General features: G+C 40.6%; 1 protein-coding gene across 2 annotated transcripts in view; it reads right to left on the bottom strand.

Annotated features, from left to right (window-relative positions):
- chst11 (carbohydrate (chondroitin 4) sulfotransferase 11) overlaps positions 1–19985 on the bottom strand; it is a 181322-nt gene that overhangs the window by 40612 nt on the left and 120725 nt on the right. For both annotated transcript variants that reach the window (XM_042510939.2, XM_088072359.1), the window contains exon 2: positions 7460–7545. In XM_042510939.2, coding sequence (XP_042366873.2) covers positions 7460–7545 — 86 coding nt within the window. The remainder of the gene's footprint in view (positions 1–7459; positions 7546–19985) is intronic.

Below are 19985 nucleotides of genomic sequence, written 5' to 3'. Positions count from 1 at the left end.
AACAAGTGTCTCCTTGTGTGGTTATTATGACAAGTCAGTGCAGCTACAGATAAAAGTAATGAATAATGAATACAATTTATTATCTAAAGAGACAAAGACCCGCTGACAAAAAGTAGTGATGTTAACGACTACATTATACTGTATATCCCAAATATAACTACTCAGCACTTGTGTATCTGTGATCAACACATGTGGTCTATTCATGACAGCTGTGAGCATGCACTTATCCAGAATACTCACACCTGGTTTCACATAGTCACACCTTCTCACCCTTGTTTGGCAAATGTGCAATGGATTAAGCCAGGAGTCACTGATGAGACTAGGTCAGGCCTCGCTTTTTCTGTTATCCTGGATTTCTGAATTCTTTTCACTTTTGTGCAATAGCCCGTAGGTGAATGAACTGGTAAAAACAGTGAATAAAGCAGGTCCATGTTACAAATCAGTGTTTCTCCAACTCTGTTTGGCTCATCACAAACAGATCACTAAACCTTGTAGCTGTTCATTTGTGCTCACTTTTTTTGTCTGATAATTCAAGATACAGATGCAGGATCAAGTTTTTACAGGGAGTTAAATTACCAACAGAGGTATCTTCCTCTCCAAAAAAAAAAAAAAAAGCCAGAAACGTGATTTAAAAAGGTAATGATATTGAATAAATAAGGTAGAAGGTAGATTTATTTGTCACTTATTTAAACAAAGTTTAAAAAACAAAATTACATTTGTACGTTGATCCTGCTACATCTTTGGAGTTGAAGGATGAGTTAATTAAAATCAGAAGCTACTATGAAAATTCCATCCAGTTGCTCTCTTGTGTCCTTACGACTCCCAGCAAGGTCCACCCATCCAGTGCGATAGCTTGAACTGGGATGTTAGGGGTTAACCATGTCTCTATGAAGATGAAAACAGAGCATTCTCTGATCTTCTGATGCTTAGTGAGCCTCAATCGCATCTCGTCCATTTTATTCTCTTATGATCAGACATTAGCCAGAAGAAGACCTGGTAGAGGAACAGCTCTCGGTCCAAGTTGGGCCAGCCTTGCCCTGATGCCAGCTCTCCCCCCTCTTTTCATCCGGCGCTTTTGGTTTGGTTTGTCCCTTCTGGTCTGACTGGCTGCTCAGAGTTTGCTGTTGGTGGGGATCCTCTCTTGGTCTGCTGCATTCATTCCACTCCACACAACTTTTCCCGATGCTGATAAGTTGTGCTTCAGCAGAAAAGATCATGGTGTTGATTAAAAAGGAAAAAAAATGGAGCTGCTAACTAATCTGGCCAACATACAAAAATGCATACAACCCTGTTTGATTTGTCCTTTCTGTGCCGTAGAAACATGGTGGTACAACATTGAGATGTCTGTGGACAAGGACCTGCTTCTTATATAAACAGCTCATTTTTGGTGATTATACACTGACGAAAAGTCAGTCAGTCAGTCATTTTCTGTAACCGCTTGACCTCGTAAGGGTTGCGGGGGGGCTGGAGCCAATCCCAGCTGTCATTGGGCGGAAGGCGGGGTACACCCTGGACAGGTCGCCAGACTATTGCAGGGCTGACACATATAGACAGACAACCAGTCACACTCACAGTCACACCTAAGGGCAATGTAGAGTCACCAACCAACCTGAGCTGCATGTCTTTGGACTGTGGGAGGAAGCCGGAGACCCCGGAGAGAACCCACGCAGACACAGGGACTGACGAAAAGATACTTCTTATATTGTTCCATATGTTCCATTTCTGCCAAAAAATTTCCTAAAATCATACTCACTGGACCTTAAAAAGCACTTTAACTTAACCAGACAAGGTCCAGATTATCCAAATATAGCTACTTTATGATTCATAATTTTGGTGTCCGACCAACAAGCCATTTCTCAAAATATTCTTTGCATTACTTTTAGTTCAACACTGCATGCATAATGACCTTTAGTTTAACCCTCAAACCAAGGCAGAAACCAGAAGTCAACCAGTGGAGTGAAAATATCTTTGCTAAAATATGGCCAAAACAATCCCGCTCTTAAGGTTCACCATTCAAATTGCCTCTCTCTCCCTCTCTCTCTCTCTCTCTCTCTCTCTCTCTCTCTCTCCCACTCTCTCTCATACACACACACAAACACGCACACACACACACACACACACACACAGCCATGGCTCTCTTTCTTCAACACTGAAAGAGCATCCTGCTAGAGTTTACTCTAGCTGCAGTAACACCTCCCTCTGCACACAGTCATATATCAATGAGACTTCACATGAGTGAGAACGTGTGGAAAAACCCTCCACAGAAAATGAACCTACGCTGAGTCCACGTGTACCTGGTCTAATCTTGGCTGTCCAGAAAACTACTTAAAGCCCCCCAAATACATTTAAAAGGTGCACAGTGATAAATGGTTGATAGAGAAAAAGAGAGCAACAGAGAAAATGTGGACAGAAGAGGCAGAGCGGAGAGACAGCTGGAGGTGTGAGAATGGAAAGAGATCGCGGTTAGTTGCAGACCACAAAGGCAGGCAGACAGTAAGTGGTAGATATCGAGGGGGACAGTGATGAGAGAACAGAGGAGGAACAGAAACTATCCAGTCAGTCACAGTGATAACATCACCTCCAACAGTGTCCTTCTGTCTCCCTCTTCTCCCTATTCTCCTGCATCTACTCAACAAAGTGCTCTTCAGCCTGTGCTCGCCTCTTGCTCTCTCTCTCAATATATATATATACATATATATATATTATATACAGGCCTCCCTACATAATGTTGAAGAAATCCATTTTGGGAAAAAGTGGTTTTGCATGACAAAGCTCATAAACTACAAATTGTGGATAGTTTTCATCCTTGCCAACCCCTTTTAGAGCATTAAGTTATTGAATTGATTTCCTACCTTCAAGCCATCCATTGGTTTCACTTCACTTGCTTGATATTGATAATTCATCACAGCGAACATTAAGTTGCTTTGCTTTTGGTAACTATTGATGCATGCAAGGACACTCAGGGGCCTGTGCCAAAGAGCATCATTTTTTAAACTATCACAGCTGGGTTTATAACCTGAAAGCTTGAAAGCTTGTACAGCTGCAGCTCTGTTGGTTGTAATAGCATTGTACTGAAAGTTTCTGTTAAATGACGAGGCTGTTTCATTATACATATTTCTGCTAAATATCCCAACATAAAGCATGTCTTTTGTTTCAAAAGTACAAATGTGGGGGGCATCAGTGGCTGGGTGGATGGAGCAGGCGCCTCATGAATGGGGGCGGTGTCCTTGCTGCAGCGGACTTGGATTCGACTCCCGCTTGAGATCCTTTGCTGCATGTCATCCCCTCTCTCTCTCCTCCTTTCATGCTATTCTGTCCTTTCTAATAAAGGCTAAAATGCCCAAAAAATAATCTTTAAAAAGATAAAAACAAAAAAGTACAAATGTAGGAAGACATTAAGGACCCTCCAATCTGTTAAATGATTACATCTCCAGCTTGATTTCAAGCACACAGCTGATATTTATGTGGTTTGTTTACATTATGTAAAAAGGAGTGCATGCCAAATGGATTCAATGTGGTTAGGGGTGTTTTGTGATGTAACAGTCTGTGGTGCTGATAGTCAGTCGCACATTTGTTGGGACACAGTATCATTATGTTCCACTCAAGAGCAGCTGCTGATTCAAGTACAACACCCAGTGGTAAAATTCAGCACACCTGTCCAGTTTGGGGCTTTATATCAAACTGGTTTGAAAATGTTTACACCAGCACAAACCTAGCTCACACAGTTTATAAATTAAACAACAAATTACTGCAGACATTACGAGTATGCTTGCTGTTGCTTTAACATCAAACTAAAGTCGTAGCAATGTTATCTGGCAGAATTATTGCTTGCAACCTGTTTGCTTGTCTGATGACTCACCCTTGTTTGGACCCCTTTGGGCATTTTTCTACTGATTACTGCATTCTAAGATAAGCAACTACAGAAACTAAAATTCAAGTTGTAATAAAGCATAGCCTTTTACCAAGTGTAGCACCCCTCTCTCTGACACCTGCAATATCTTTTGTTTGAATTTTTGCAATTTGGACAAGCTTGATGGTTTTGTTATATTGTATGCTATTGTCCTGTATTTTGTCTGTATTGATCTGATTGTTGGGCTGACAGTATTTAATTTAGTGCTGTCAAGATGTGATTTACAGTGACCACATATGGTGCTTGTTTTTGTTGCTGTATAAAGCAATACTTTAATATTCTAATCACATGTTGTTATTTTTTTATGCAAATTACTAATTGTTTGTTTTCTGGGAAAACAGTCTTTCCTGTTAAGCAACTCGGTACCAAAGGGGGGAGGACCTAAGAGCAAACATATAGACAGTGAGAGAACAATCAACATGGTTTTAATGATTTTGGAAATGAATGAGGAAGGGAATGGAGTTTTGGCTGAAGGGAGCCAGGGCATGAGAGAGCATGAGAGGGCAGAGGAAGCTGGTGAGCCTGGAGGGATTGGTGGCAGTGGTGAGGTGAAGGGAAGCGTGAGGCTGGTAGAGCAGAATGCAGGGATTGTCCGAGGTGGTGAGGGAGGCGAGCGGCTGAGCACGAAGGCTAGGGACTGAGTGGCGAGGCGCTGGAGCTCGGCATGGCACACTGGTGAGGTGGGAAACAATCTGGCGCCAGTGAAGAGTGGAACAGGAGCTTTAACGCTATGGGGGAGGTGATTGGAGATGAGGCGCAGGTGAGGAAGTGTGCTCAGAGCTCCAGCACCCGGAAGCCACGCCCAGCCCCTGCAACACAAGAGAACAAGGGGACACACCACCAAGCATGCACAAAAAAAAACCCACAAGCAAACCACAAACATTGCAAGGCACCACACTTTCCGGCTGACAGCAGCTAAAACTACACAGACTGCTCCAACTGCCACTGCTCTCGTTTTTTCAAAGCCATCAGAAAGACTTAAAAGAAAGGTGTAATCACAGTGAAACTGTGCACAGGTGCTTTAAAGTTATCATGGATCCACTTAGAATTATCCTTTTCACAACATTTGCTCTTTTGTCTTTCATTTTCTTATATAAAGCTCATGAATGCAACACTTTTTTGGCAGCCACATCTTAACTGAGTTGGGTGCCAAAAAAATGTTTTTACCCTTAAAAATAACAGCTGCCTGGAAGGACGAAATCATCCTAAAATGCATAATTTACTTTGAAAGTGGTCAGCAGTAATCAGTCCCTCCAGGATTTTGTGGGCAGTTTTTAGGATTGTTGCGGCCTAAAATGCCTGATTACGTGGCAGCGTTTCTTAAAAGAAAATGCGATACAAGGTGTGATATTTCAAGGTTTTTTTTTCCATGAAATTGTGGTTAGAAGCAGGTTAAAAATGCAAAAAAATCTGTCTCAGTAAGCATCACAACTGTTTCCCACAGAATTTAAATATATTTGTGATGGTGTGGGGGATGGGGTGGAGGCGGGTTTAACACTGCTTTCTCTGCCAGCTTAAAGCCTTATTTATGGTAAGGTGCTCGACATTTTGAAGAGTGTTGCCCAACAGAAATTAAAGAGCAGAGAGAGTGACATTTTAAATTTATGTTTTATGCTTCTGCAAAAAGTTTCAGTTGTCTCCATGGTAACCAGAGACAGCCTGCATTTTTTCACAGTCCGAGTCTGTTTCTGAGCCTTTAGTGAAGCATAATCTGCACAGACAGCTGTTCAAAGTCACACAAATATCCCACTGTCTATGTGCTGTATAAAAACCATATCTACATTGAATGATCAGCTCCCAGTCTGTCTGTGAGCTGCAGATTTCCCTCACTCACTCAAACACAGTTAATTTCTGCTCATGTGGCTGACATGAAAACTGTTTTGGCCCTGCTGAATACAAGCAATATGGTGTCAAAACTATCCTCATTGTTATCCTTATGTGTGTACAGAGTACTGTCTGTCGCTGGGGCAAAAGTTCTCTCATGATAAACATAGGGGGGTCAGAGGGACATTGAGGAGTGAATCAATACATTGTGTGCAGCTCTACAATAAAAAGAGACTGTATACATTTGCCAAATTTATGTTAAAGTTTCAGTGATTGGACAAAATTGCCAAAGTTGACAAAGTCGAACAGAATCCGCAGGTTTTGGCCGGATTTGCATGGATCGTTGCAATTACAACATCACAAAATTCTGGAGGGACTGAGTAGTGAATGTGAAATACGCAAGTATCATAGTTAATGGGTTAAGTGTGACACTGCAGATATACTTCTTTAAGATAACTTATAACGTTTTTAAAATGTTGGTGAAATAGGATGAATCTACACAGTGGATATGAGACCCTTTCCCCCACATTTTCACTGTTAATTTGTTAATACGGGTGTCTTTTACCAAAATCATGCCTTTTGCAATTATAATAGTAACTATTAATAGTGTCTGTCAAGAGTGTCTTGCTATACGCAGCTCGCTAAAACCTTTGTCACTGTCTCCATTTCATTCTGCCATCTGTCCTCACTATAAACTACCGACTAATGTGTATGGTAAATGGACCTGCACTTATATTGCTGTTTTCTAGTCATTTGAAAACTCAGAACACCTTCACATTATGAGTGACATTCACCCTTTCACACTGGTGGCTGAGGCTACTGGAAAAGGATTCACCCGCTACTAATTTTTTTACACATAAATACACATTCACACACTGATGGAACAGCCATCGGGAGCAATTTGGGGTTCAGTATCTTGTCCAGAAACACTTCAACATATTGACTGAAAGATCTGGGGATCAAACCACCAATCTTCTCATTAGAAAAATAGAATCATAATATACATTAATTTCATGTCAGCCATCATGCAGTTATAGTAGGTGTCATGTTCTCAGATAGCTCCTATCTCATGATGCACTTTATATCTTGTATATTGTGGAGTGCTAGATGATGTGAGGCTTCACTGGCTGGAACAGGCACTGACTGAGTGCAATAACAGTCTTGCTGTTCACAGAGACAATTAAAGAATACTACCTGCGGATGTTTAACACAGTATTTTGTTGCTTATTCTTTCCTGTCTGACCTTAACAGAGGTAAGCTGATAAACTTCAGGAACTCTGCCCTTGTTTTGTCCCTTGTTGTCTGTTCTCATTCCTGCAAGCCTGAAGATGGCTTTTTCGCCTCGGGTTTGTTGTAACATTCTCCAACAATCAGACTGAAGATGTACAACCATTATATAATACTCTCTCCTGGAGTTTTCATGATGCGGTCTCTCTGGAGGGTGGACACTTCAATGGCTGTCACTTCAACCTTGACATTCTGGCATTGACACACATGTCACACTCAGGACTGAGCAGACACCCACATGTAAGAATAGGGAAGCTAAAAAAGACAAAAAAAACCACAAAAAATGCTAAAATTAAGGCAGCTAGGGTCAGGGCCTCAGAGGACCTTGGTGTGTCAGACCTCTCACAGCTGAAGGAGACTAATAATAGGAAGAGATGAGGGTCAAGAGGGAAAGAGAGAGATATATTCAAAGAGAAAGCCAGCATGATGGCCTCTTACCTGTGTGGGATTGTAGAGTTCCTGCAGGGCATTGCGGGACCCTTTCCTACAGCAACCGTCCAACACGAAAGGGTTCCTCCGCATGACTAAAAAACACAGAGGAGACATGACTAAGAACTTCCATTCAAGTTAATGAGCCCAACTGAAACCCCCATGTTCACATTTATACCAAAAATAATATTTTCTTCTTTGGGAAACTGTCATGCCCATCTGTATGCAGAAGACACTGTCCTGTATCATATCACTGATTCTGTACAGACAAAAACTTACAGCATTCTTTAACATTCTGCACAATGATCTTTAAGACCTAAAACTTGACCTGGATACTGATAAAACAAAGTTCAGGCTATATTTTGCGGAGCCAAAGCTATCTACCACACTGACCTTAATATTTCTAACATGGAGGGACTTACAATTGAGGGTCACATAATATAAATGTCTTATTTAGAAGTCACATAGATAATTTTATGTTCCTATTCAGGCAAAAGATTTCCTATTTTTACAGAAGCAAAACCATCTTCCCCATGTTTTGCAGGAGAAGGGTTGCTGAAACAGTTTTTATGTCCGTCTTGAACAACAGTAATGTGATTTATCAACACACATCCTCTTAAACTTTCAAACTAAAAGGTGGAGTCTATGATTCTGAAGACAGACTTTTGATAATGGAACTCAAAACCAAAACAGACACAAGTCTTCCTGCAGAAGCTCTGCCCCCCAAACTCATGGATGCGCACTGCTATCTAAGCAGTGTAATGTTAACATTACTGTAGTATTCCACAGCAGTACTGTGGTATAATGATCACATAGCAGCTGTATAGTAGAAACATATATGACAGTTTTTTGGAACTCTGTGAATACTGTTTTGTGTTAAGGTGCTGGAGCGTGCTGCGCAGTTATCTGTATTGTGTGACATTGCCGAGTAAAGTGAGGTGCTTGTGAACCTGAGTCTGTTTTGTCAATACACCAAAAGAACGGTACAGCACACAAACCCACTGACACACCAACTCTTAGTCACCATAAATCACACACCTCCGCTCCTTCTCTCACCAGAGTCCTCTGCTCTGTCATATTGGAACACAGAAAAGGATAGCGGCAAATATGAATGATTAGCTGCCATTTTGTTAGCATTCAGTTAGCATGAACATTAGCCAGCTTATCTTCGTTCAGAGATTTATGTAGATGGCATTTGGCTTGTAGATCTGAAGGTCCTGTGCCCACCTGTTTGTAGACTGGATGGATGGATAGATGGACCTCTAAAGATTTAAGGTTTTTGCTAGGTGCTAACACTAAACACCAGATAGACATCAGGGACCATATGGTTAATGGGTGGCAAGCTGGAAAGGTCTGTAGGGATCAAAATCATTAACTAACTTCAAATTTTCAAATAATTTGCTCGGCTACCTCTATTGAGTTGAGTTTCCCTTTAAATCAGCATTTTTTTCAGGCTTAAATCTACATTTCTGATGATAAATGATTGACAGATGATTACACTGGCAGCCATCACAATAAATTACTATACAACTACTGACACTTATCCTTCTAAGATGGCAGCACCACTCACAGAATGCAGTTCCCATTCCCTATAGAGTAATGGTAAATGGACCTCAGCTTGTATGGTGCTTTTCAAGTCATTTTGACCCCTCAATGCACTATGAGTCTCGTTGACCCATTCACACACACTTGCATACACTGGTAGTCGTGGGCACCTGCTACTCTGTTTCTATGCACTCAGACACACTTAAATATTGATGTATTGATTGATGTTCAATCCGATTTGTTGCTGCAGTCTATGCTGCAAAGATAACATGCAGAGAGGATGACACATTTTCACAGAGTAACAGTAAGCAGCTCCAGACAGCGATACTCACAGCTGACCTTTTGGTATCAGTTCTGTGAAAAAGCAGAATTAATGTTACCCAGAAACAGAGCAACCTCCACATCTATCTTCAGCTGTCTTGAGCTGTCTATGCCTTTCAACTGTCAGGGGTTTCTCCCCTGCTGAAAAGCCTCTCTGATGTTGAATTGGTTCTGCACCCTAACATTAGTCTAATCATATATATCCCTTCTTTTATGTTTTTTGTTCCTCTAAACTTCTCTGCTGTGGCTGTTTCTTGGTCATCTCTCCTTCTTGATAATGTGTTGTGGATTTCAGCATCACAGCATGTGTAGCCAGATTTACCATTCCTCTTGCTGCAACTGGCTTTTTCTTTTACCACAGCCCTTTCCCTCGCTTTCTGTTGCTATGGCTACAATAGTGTTGTGAAGCTTGGTCTGAGCTCCTTAGTATATTTCCCATTTACAGAGTGGGGCTGTGTATAACGACCAGATTTTTCAGTACACACACAATGGACAACTAGCAGACTGTGAGAATATATTTTAGCTTAATTTGACAAAAAGTGTATTGGATTTGAATCACAGACCACACCTAAAAGGACCCAGTCCCTCCCTCTCCCTTAACATTTATCAGCAGTGATTTCTGATACCAGATATTATATTTTATATGACAGGGCTGGATTGTTTTTTTTTTTTTGCCAAGAGAGACGTGATCCTAGCTGGAAAAATCTGTCATTAGGCAACCTGACTGAGAGCAAGATGAGTGGGACACAACATATACCAGTGGGCAACTTCAACTAAAATTTGGTCACTTCTTCACTGAGATGTATTCCTGTGATTTATGTAAGAGTGAGATCTAACTGCTCTTTGTTAAGCCTCATTCTGGACCACCTGGGCCCATCCTCAAGGACACTAGCTTGGAAACCATCGCTTAAAACCACCAACTGCTCTGAGAAAGATGCAGAAAGCTACAGGGTTAAATAATGAGAACAGCGACTATGTGCCAAGGGCGAAGCCACAGTTCAGCGTTTGGCTGGATCTTAGCTCTTTGCACAACTCAATACAGAGCGGTAGCTGCTGGCAGCAGCTCAGCGGGAGCAGCCAGCGCAACACTCTGCCCCCGCCAACATACTCTCTCCAATTACTCTGCATGGAAAAGTGCTGAAGGACGGAACAGGATCGATGGAGAAGAAAATGAACCACTAACGAGAAAGCGAGGCATTTAATGGGAGTTTATTTCACACATCTGCCTCATGTTCATGGATGAACATGTGTTACTGCAATCACAAGAGCTAATAAAGAAAATGATGCACGTTCTCACAGGATACAACTCTATAGAGTACATCTCCATCAGTTAAACTTACCATTTTTTGCAAGTAATTCATTATAAGACAGCATGGACAAAAACTATGCTTATTTAATACTGCTGTGTCCATCTCAATATGTAACCTTACAGGTCAGAACTGGTTATTACCCGATAACTTGAATAGCAGATAAACAGAAAATAATGAATTGACAGCAGTTGTGATAAATTATTAATTGTCATTAATCAAGAAAAATATTCAGGCACCTCAAATTCTTATATTCTCTTTTTTTTCTATAATATTGTCAGGCAGCAATTGCAGGATCAAGCCAGCATGGACCTTTAAAAGATCAAAGCTACAAATGCTCCGGATCTTTGACAGTTTCCCACATGTGCATTAAAGATGACTAAGGGGGCAATCACACCGAAATGTGTCGCAAGAGAAGCGTCATCAGCAAAACCATTGTTTACCTCTGGTACAGCACGCAGGTTGGGCACTCCTTTTTTGCTGCTACATGAGGTGTTCTCTGGTGGTTTTTAGGCATGCATAGAAGTTAAAATATTTTCAACTTTTCCACTCAAGGCACGGAATCGCACCTCTCGACAATGTCACTTTTGGACACGCACACAGTATGTGCACGCGGCCCCATTCCAGGCGCTCCTAGCTGTTTTTCCAGGTGCATTTCCAGGCATGTTTGGAGCAGTTGCACCTGGCTCTTTGACAGGTTTTCTGACGATCGGACAGATGCTCATTAATTTATGATCAAACCCCATTGACATTGACATATCCTGCAAGCTTCGTTGTCTAGGTCTGCTTATGTGCTGAGCAAGATTTCAAAAATATGTTTTACAAAGGGTTCAAAATGGCTGAAATCTAGTGCGGTTGACTTTAAAGGCTCTTGAGGCTTTTTTTGTAGAGCACTTTGAGCTGCACTTTTGTGTCCAATTTCAAATGAATCAAACTTACGGTGTGACATTTCCAAATGGCATTTTTGGGCCTTCGTAGTGCTCCCCTCCAGGCTGGTTGGAGTCATATTTGATTGGTGGCATTTGGTCACAAGTTCTATTCTTTGGTGAAAGTGTCATACGTGTACAATTTTGAGGAATTTACTAAAACATTCTGGAAAAATTCAAATAACTTATACAAAAACAGTTTCAGCCCTTTGAGGGTAAGTCCCTCACAATTGTTGCAGTCAATGCCAAAACTAATATTTACAACTAGCATATGCTTTGTATATTTGGGTTTATCCACAGGTGGGCACATTCTACAACTTTTTTAAGCCTCATTTTAGCATTCTCAGTTATTAGTTACTATTTTTCCACCTGAATTCAGGTATGACCACCAGAAATTTCTTCCTGGCAGTGTGGAAAGGGCAATGAAACAGCCTATAGACCTGCATGATGAAATTGTGTTGATCTATTTCACAGGCCAGTTATTTTGTAATAAAGTGCTAGGACTATATAATTCTACTAATTTCTGAAAGCTGAAGTCCTGACATCATCCAATAGCTTCTAAAACTAAATGGAATTTTTACTGAGCCTAAAGCTAAAATCCTAGCTGCAGCCCTTGTTGCACTTCTAAAACAAATGATCATTGACATTAGTTACATCCAAAATAATACAAGTACAACTATGCAGATATGTAAAAAATTACTATGCACATTTGAAATCATCAGTTTGAAATTATTAGAAACAAAACGTGCAAAATATATGCAAGCCAGCCAAAAAGACATTAAATGACCAATTATCATTAAGAAATGCAAAACAAGCCAAAAAAAGATGTTAAATGACCACAAAACAGATGCAAAATGGCCAAAAAGAGACGCAAAACAACCAAAAACAGATGCCAAATGACTAACAAGAGATGCAAAAGGACCACAAAGAGAAGCAGAATGACCACAAAGGGAAACAAAAACACCAACAATAGACACATAGCTGAAAAGAGATGCAAATTGACTACAGAGACCCAAAACCACAGCTGCCTAACATCCAATAAGAGATGCAAACAACTACAAAGAGAAGCAAAATAACCACAAAGAGACACATAATGACCAAAAAGGCACACAAAATTACCACAAAGAGAGGCAAAAGTGTTTTCTCTTTCTGTCTTGCTAGGAGGTGTGTGGGGCCTTTTTAATATCTATACCCAGGGACCTGTTGTTTCATAATCTGTCCATGATAAATGGTCAGTAGCCATTTATACATGTGCAGGAGTGCAGCCATTTGACACCGCCATGTTCCTTGTTTGTCTGTGGGAGTAGTGCAGGATTGAAATCTGCACATCGGCTGTTAAGGCTGATAATGTCAGAATCAACATTTCCTCATCTACACACCTGCTGGTGTGCTGAACTGTAAATTTTCAGATCTACTGACGACAAACATGTAAATCTGTCTCTGATTTCTTGCCAGTACGCAATCAGTATCTGCATAATGAAGATGCAGTTTGTGACTGTTTTTCATCTTTTTTTTCTTTTCTTTTTTTTGCAACAGTTTTGGCCAACTTTCCTTTGAAAAATCACTAAGGGTTCATCTGCTCTTACTCTCATCTCACGTCAGAGGAACATCAAAGCAAAGATGCAGACACTTCTTGGCCGGGTGTTGATTTTTTAAAAACCTGGTTAAAAATTGAAAAAAAATTGAAGAGTCTAGTGTGCTGAGGTTGGTGCTGGCCACAAATATACCCAGAATTCCTGTATATGAACTGGAACCTTTCTATTGGCCCAAACCAGATCCACTGATGGAGCCCTGGGTAGCGAGCTGAGTGCTTGTTAGTGTAACAAGCCCCAATAGACAGCCATGACCTTCAAATGCCAGAGGGAGGAAAGAGAGAGGCAGGGATGCCTTTACACCCTCAACACATGATTAATCACGCACACACACACACACACACACACACACACACACACGCACACACGCGCGCACACACACACACGTACACACACACACACAAACACACACAAAGAGTGTGATTGATAACCTTCATACTTAAGCTAGTATTAAATGATGCAGTTCAACACTCCATCCTACTGTGGATGATGTAAACAGGCAATCACTGCTTCCTCTGAGGGTTGGATCTCTTTTTTGTGCAATAATGCAATCATGGAATATTTGCTTTTTAGGCTCACTCATACTGAAAAGCACAAAAACACACAAGCACACACACGCTCTCAGCTGGCTGAATCAGCAGAGCAGTGGGGATCACTGATTGATGTGGACACAGGCTGGAGGTGGAGCTTAAAGTAATGAGATTTCAATCTGGATGTGTGTGTGTTTGTATGCTGCGTGGCATGGATGGGTCACAGAGCTGGGGTGATATTGAGACAGTCCTTGCTGTTGTGTTAACATAGAGTCTGTGAAGCTTCTTCATCCCACCAAACGTGCATTCGTTGACATCATAGTGACGGCCAGCATCATCCCACCATGACATCATCCCACCACATGCAGTTGATGACATCACTTCAACGCCATCCTGGAGCGTAAACAGCTAACGCACAAGGTATCTAAAATGTCATAGGTTGACCTGACAGAGCAGCACCATGTGATGAGTTTGGAGTGAGAACGTGTTGGCCAGTAGGTGTGTGAAAGGCTGTAGGAGAGGAGACAACACTCACTGTGGGAGTTCTGTTGTATTAAGTTTCTAAGGTTAAGGCCTCTGCATTGGAAGTGCAACAAAGTGTATAAGCACCATAGCCATCATGCCATTTTAAATGTTTTGTTATGGATTTTTCTGTTTAATCTTATTTGGTAGTTTCAATGCTTCCATGAACGTGCAATGTTACCAAAATGTTAATTAGTGTAGAACATCATCTTGTGACTTTTGGAGCTAGTGCTAGCTTGTTGCATTCAAATACAGTTGGTAACACTGGTTACCATGGTGTAACCCTACATTCACAAAGTATAGGTGTAACCATAGCTGTCACTATTTCAGTGTGTTTTTAGTTCATCAACATTTTTTGAAGTCAAAGGATTAATTTGAAACATTGAACTTTTCAGCTCTATAACAGAGAGCAACTAGCCTATAGCCTTTCAGCCCTTCTTTATATTTCCTGCAGAAGATTTCTTACAAAAAAAGAAACAAAAAGAAAAAGCCCACAGCTTTCACAACTTTCCCCTATTGATCGATATTGATATTTATCACGATATACAATTTGATAACGCTGCCAGTTTGAAAAGTATTCTTATAATGTCTGACACCTGAAGAAATCAAAGGACTCATTAAAAAAACTCATTAGTTGAACTTAAACTGTAAACATGCAAACATGCCTTTCTGCACTGTCTTTCAAAAGCTTTCAAAATATTTATGTTCCCTGTCTCCAACTGCCCCACTGTGACTGGAGTCTATAAATCTCTTTAACTCTTTCCCCGCCAGAGTATTTTTATGAAGTTGCCAGCCAGCGCCAGCATTTTTGTCATATTCATTTCAAGACCTCTAGAATATTTTGTGTTTTTAAACAATTAATACATCAAAATAAAGAACAGATCCTCAGCTGTCATACACAAAAAAAACATTTAATTCTAGCTTCTTCTGCTCCTTTTTTATCAATATCTGAATTTGTGCATTTTAATTTAAAAAAAATGACATTTAGGACAAAAAGCTGTGAAAATCACATTTTTGTAAAGGAAAGTCATTTTCAAAAGCAAAATCAATTTCATTTTTAGATTTTTTTCCCCTCTAATTCTCTTATGTCAACTTGAATTGTACAAAAATAATGCCGAAAATAATATTCTGTTTGAGTTATAGTGGAACTATAGAGTGTAACATTCTGGAACATTCCAAAACGGAAGGAAGCACCACAGCACCACAGCTACAGAAAAGTCCCTCAGTAACGGCTCATCAATGGTGGGGAAAGAAAAAAATAAAAAAACTTTAGTATACACTTTACACATTATAGGCCTATTATACACTGGGGAAAACGTTTAATTTCCTTCCATTTTTGATGATAATGTGATGTCTAGTTCACCTTTACTACTGCTTTGGTTCTCACTTCCATTCATTTTCCCCTCTTTTCATTATTACTACAGACTCCACTTGGCACGTTGTTTTGCCGGTCGCGCTGTTTTGCCGGGCATGCATTTTTGAATTTTTTGCAGTGAAAAATGGGCGTGTACTGTGACATGTGTCCCCCCCGCTGCTGACTGACAGACGTCTAACAATTTCTGCTGTATGACACAGCATGGCCGGCAAGCTGTTCGAATCTATCTAGGTCTATCCATATCGAGTAAAAATGACCATAGTTTATCAGCGTCATCGACGTACTTTTTATTGTGATCCTGTATTGAAATTGTTTTATCGCCCAGCCATACATGCAGCCCTGATCCGAAATAAATGCTTCAACTAATGAAGGTGAAGGTCAAAGTTCAACAAATGGGACCTTTTCATTTGGAAGCATGGTTTCCATTCTGTATCCTTCTGGGTGTGTTCAACCAATTTCAAAATGAAACTAATTTCTATGCAGGTTTATGCTGAGAACCACCCTTAGAGAAAAGTGAAAAGCCCTCTAAATCCCTCTCCCTCAAATGGTGCATAGCTTCACACACACACACACACACACACACACACACACACACACACACACACACAGACATGCATACAGTGACATGCAACTATTTGAAATCCATCCACAAAGGCCTTATCACTGTGCTTAGGTCTGCTGATTTCTCCAGGTGTGAACACAGACACATGCATCACACACTCAGACAGCAGGCAGGCACAAAGTGAGCTGTTTAATCTCTCAGTAATCCCATCTGTGGTCTGTTTGCTGTCTTTAGCAAATGCTTCACACCATGCATACCAACATTCAAGCCACTGGGACCTAAATAAACCAAACTGAAAACCAGATTACAGAGTGTGTGTAAGCACCAGTGTACACCCACCCAGGAAATGGGAATATAAAGTCACCCTTGTTTGGTAAGAACGGAGCCTTAACAATGGGAACTGCTACCCTTCACCGTCCTCTCACCTGCACTGGCTGGCTGGATTCCTTGAGTCTGGAATCTGGTAAGGTCATGGGAAAGCAGAACCTTCTCATTTCCTCAGTGCTGACAGGTATTGACTGCAAAACTGAAAAGTGCAAACAAACTTATGATGATGTGCTAATAGGCTCAAGTATTCATAAATGTGAGGCCAGTGTTGTGGACTCACAACAGTCAGCAGGGCACATTTATTATTGCAGGACCATTTTTGGAAGAGAAACAGGGGGGTTGAGATTTCACCCTTACAGAAAATTAGTGAAGCTACTGAGTGGTGGAGAATGTACACTTAGGCTGGAATGCATCAACTAGGATTAGCATTTAAGCTTGATTAATCATGGTTTAAGTTTAAATTCTGCTGCACTACATTTTAACTAGCTTAGAATAAAGGAAGGTCACCAGACTATCACAGGGCTGACACATATAGACAGACAACCATACATGCCCACAGTCACACCTAAGGGCAATTTAGAGTCACCAGTTGACCTGAGCTGCATGTCTTTGGACTCTGGGAGGAAGCTGGAGACCCTGGAGAGAACCCATGCAGACATGGGGAGAACATGCAAACTCCGCACAGAGGGGCCCCCGCCCAAGGACCAAACCCCATTCCAACTGGGTTTCGAACCAGGGACCCTCTTGCTGTGAGGCAACAGTGCTAACCACGATGCCACCGTGCTGCCCCTAAATGTAATTCTGTGGCACCAAAACGTTTAACTCCAGTTTTGTGATCTGTGATCCAGGGTTAACTTGAAAGCTACAGTTGAGGAGGTTTAACTTTTACAAATGCGGCCTTTTTGGGATGGATTGAGCAAAATAATCAAGTTCCTCGATGAAAGTTAAAATACAGACTTAACCCAATTGACTTTTGTGCTGCTGCTGCTGATGATGATGATGATGATGATGAATCAAGAAACCGGTTCAGTTCATTCAGTATGTATGTATTTATTTAATTACGTATTTGCTTGTTTATGTATCATTTTAATTTTGATATGCCACTTGTCCCTATTGATTAAACTGAAGTTGACTTTACTACAACAAGATGAATTTTTAATGCTAAAACTGTCACTATATCCACACTGATCAAATATGAATCAAAATTCTGTTAATTTATTGCCTTAAATGAGAATGTTGTGACCATGTTGCAAACAGTTGAGCCAAAAAGCTAAAGAGACTTTCACGTTTTGTTCTATGACATAAATACATCAGTAAATACCTCACTGTGAATGCTGAAGCTTTTATGTGTCTTAAAAAAGGCAGTTGCTAACAAGTGGCTAAATGAGACTACACAATGTCATCATGCCGAGCTTGTGCAAACCTTTTACTTTTGACGATAGCATTTAGGCCTCAAAATCCTAAAAGATTTATTAATATGTAAACATGCTGAACAAAATGTATAAGTTTCATAAATGTTGGTTGGCCACAGAGCTTATTTTCTACAGTAATCCAAAATACAATGGAAAAATCCTATAAGCTTTTTGAAGAGGGGACCAGGTCTTCCTTGTCTTCCTACATAAAGGTGTAAATGTTCCTGGGACATCTTAACCTGTATAATTTTTTCTGCAAGCATCTTAAGGTCATAAGAGCAACTGCATTTTAAGACACCCTGGCTTTTGAAGTCTGTCACTGTCTGTCAGCCAATGAGTTAATACAAAGGTAACTGAGCCACTGAGTGTGGCATTATATTTGCAGTTTTATGAATTTGGTCGGCAATAATATTTGTGGTTATTTGTTTTCTGCATTAAGAAACTGCAAATGCAAACCTAACATTTCCTACTGCTGCAGCTTCACATTAAAAGCATTTTACTGTTTATATGTGAGTTGACTTTTGTTATGAAGTAGTCAGGAAATCGCTATACTATTGCACCCATTCCCAGCATTTTTTGACAGTGGATCAGTTTAAAATCTTGCAGAGAGTGATGGAACAGTGAGCAGCAGCCACAGTAAGCTGTTAGCGACAGGCTGCACACCTCAAACTATCACTGTGCCCTGCTGTCTGCGCTATCATGTCATGTGCAGCATCCAGTCAAATCATGGTAGCTCACACAATGGTCAAAAGATCCAATTATTGTCTGACGTTCATATTGAAACAACACTTTCTTTTGCTGTCCCAGAGCTCTATGACATGTAGCATTAAATTGCATTTGCTGTTACCACACGTAACTGCAGGTATCTTCTCCTCAACTGAGAGCTAAATCTCTTATTCCTCAATTTACAACTGCTTAGTTCTTACTAATAAATATGTTAAAATGACATTTCGGATTGACAAATGTTTACAAATAAAAAAGATGAATATGTTCATAAAAAGAGATAAAATGTTACAATAAAATGGGTTCATATAAGTGTTATATACAGTATATACAGTCCATTATGGATTAAAAAACAGAGCTATAGCAGACTAATAAGTCTTTCACTATTTCACTATAATACATCCATGGGTCAGCTCACAAATTAACCTCAGAGGGCGTTAAGTTGTCTATCTTTAGGTTTTATTAATTGTATTGGTTGTTATGATCTTGTCAGCCCTATGGGAAAGAGGGGTGGGATTTAATGGTGTTTGAGGCCCTAAGCCCTATGAGACAACTTACAAAGTTTACAAGTTTACAAGTGTAAAGCTGCAGAGTAATTAAGTCCAATAGAGTTTGCTGACGAGTAACGGACAGTAAGAAGCATGCATAAGGCAAATGCTTTTGTGTGTATGTTTTGTACTGCTTTGGCAAGATGTAGTGTGATAAAATGGAGATGCTAAGTGTGATTAGCGCATTAGCACGCTAGTGGGATTAGCATTTATAGCAATGTAGCAGCAGCTAATGTTACTTCATGTGGTTAGTATGTGTTAGTGTGACCAGCTTATTTAAAGCTCACAGACTCGGTATGAGAAGTAAATGGACTTATGGATGAACTGAAGGAGACTAAGAGAACTGTTAATGTGCACAGTGGACAAGGAAACTGTTGTGATGTGAACATTATTAAGTTAATCTTATCAGAATGGGAGCACAAGTGCTATGCACCCACCAGGGGTTGATGTTCCTTATATTGCATTTATTTTGAAGGAGACTTCTGCTCTGATAGTCACGTACGCCCCTGGCGTTGTTGTATGCTTGACCTCTAGCCGACAGAGACGTTAACAGACTAGCTCCGGTTGTAATATTAAGGTTTGCCAGTGTTTATATAAAGTGCAACTACGGCCATGACGTTGTCGAGTGGTTCTTTTCCAGCTGAAGTTACCACAGAAACACTGGACGAGTAGAAGTCTCCCACTCAGCTATCACTTCGTTTGGACTGTTGCCGCCAGCCTGTAACCTCAGTAACTGACTGTTTGCCTTGTCAACCATCGCCCTGCTTTTCACCTGTCGCCCATGCTGCAGACAAGGACTGAAGGATTCTTGAGTAAAAACTAACCAGTGCACATGCTTTTTTTTT

Source organism: Plectropomus leopardus, chromosome 22 (assembly GCF_026936395.1).
Source record: "Plectropomus leopardus strain MGB_pleo_1.0 chromosome 22, ASM2693639v1, whole genome shotgun sequence".
Classification (NCBI taxonomy): Eukaryota; Metazoa; Chordata; class Actinopteri; order Perciformes; family Serranidae; genus Plectropomus; species Plectropomus leopardus.
Note: the sequence above shows the minus strand (reverse complement) of the source record. Positions and strands in the feature narration are given on the sequence as shown.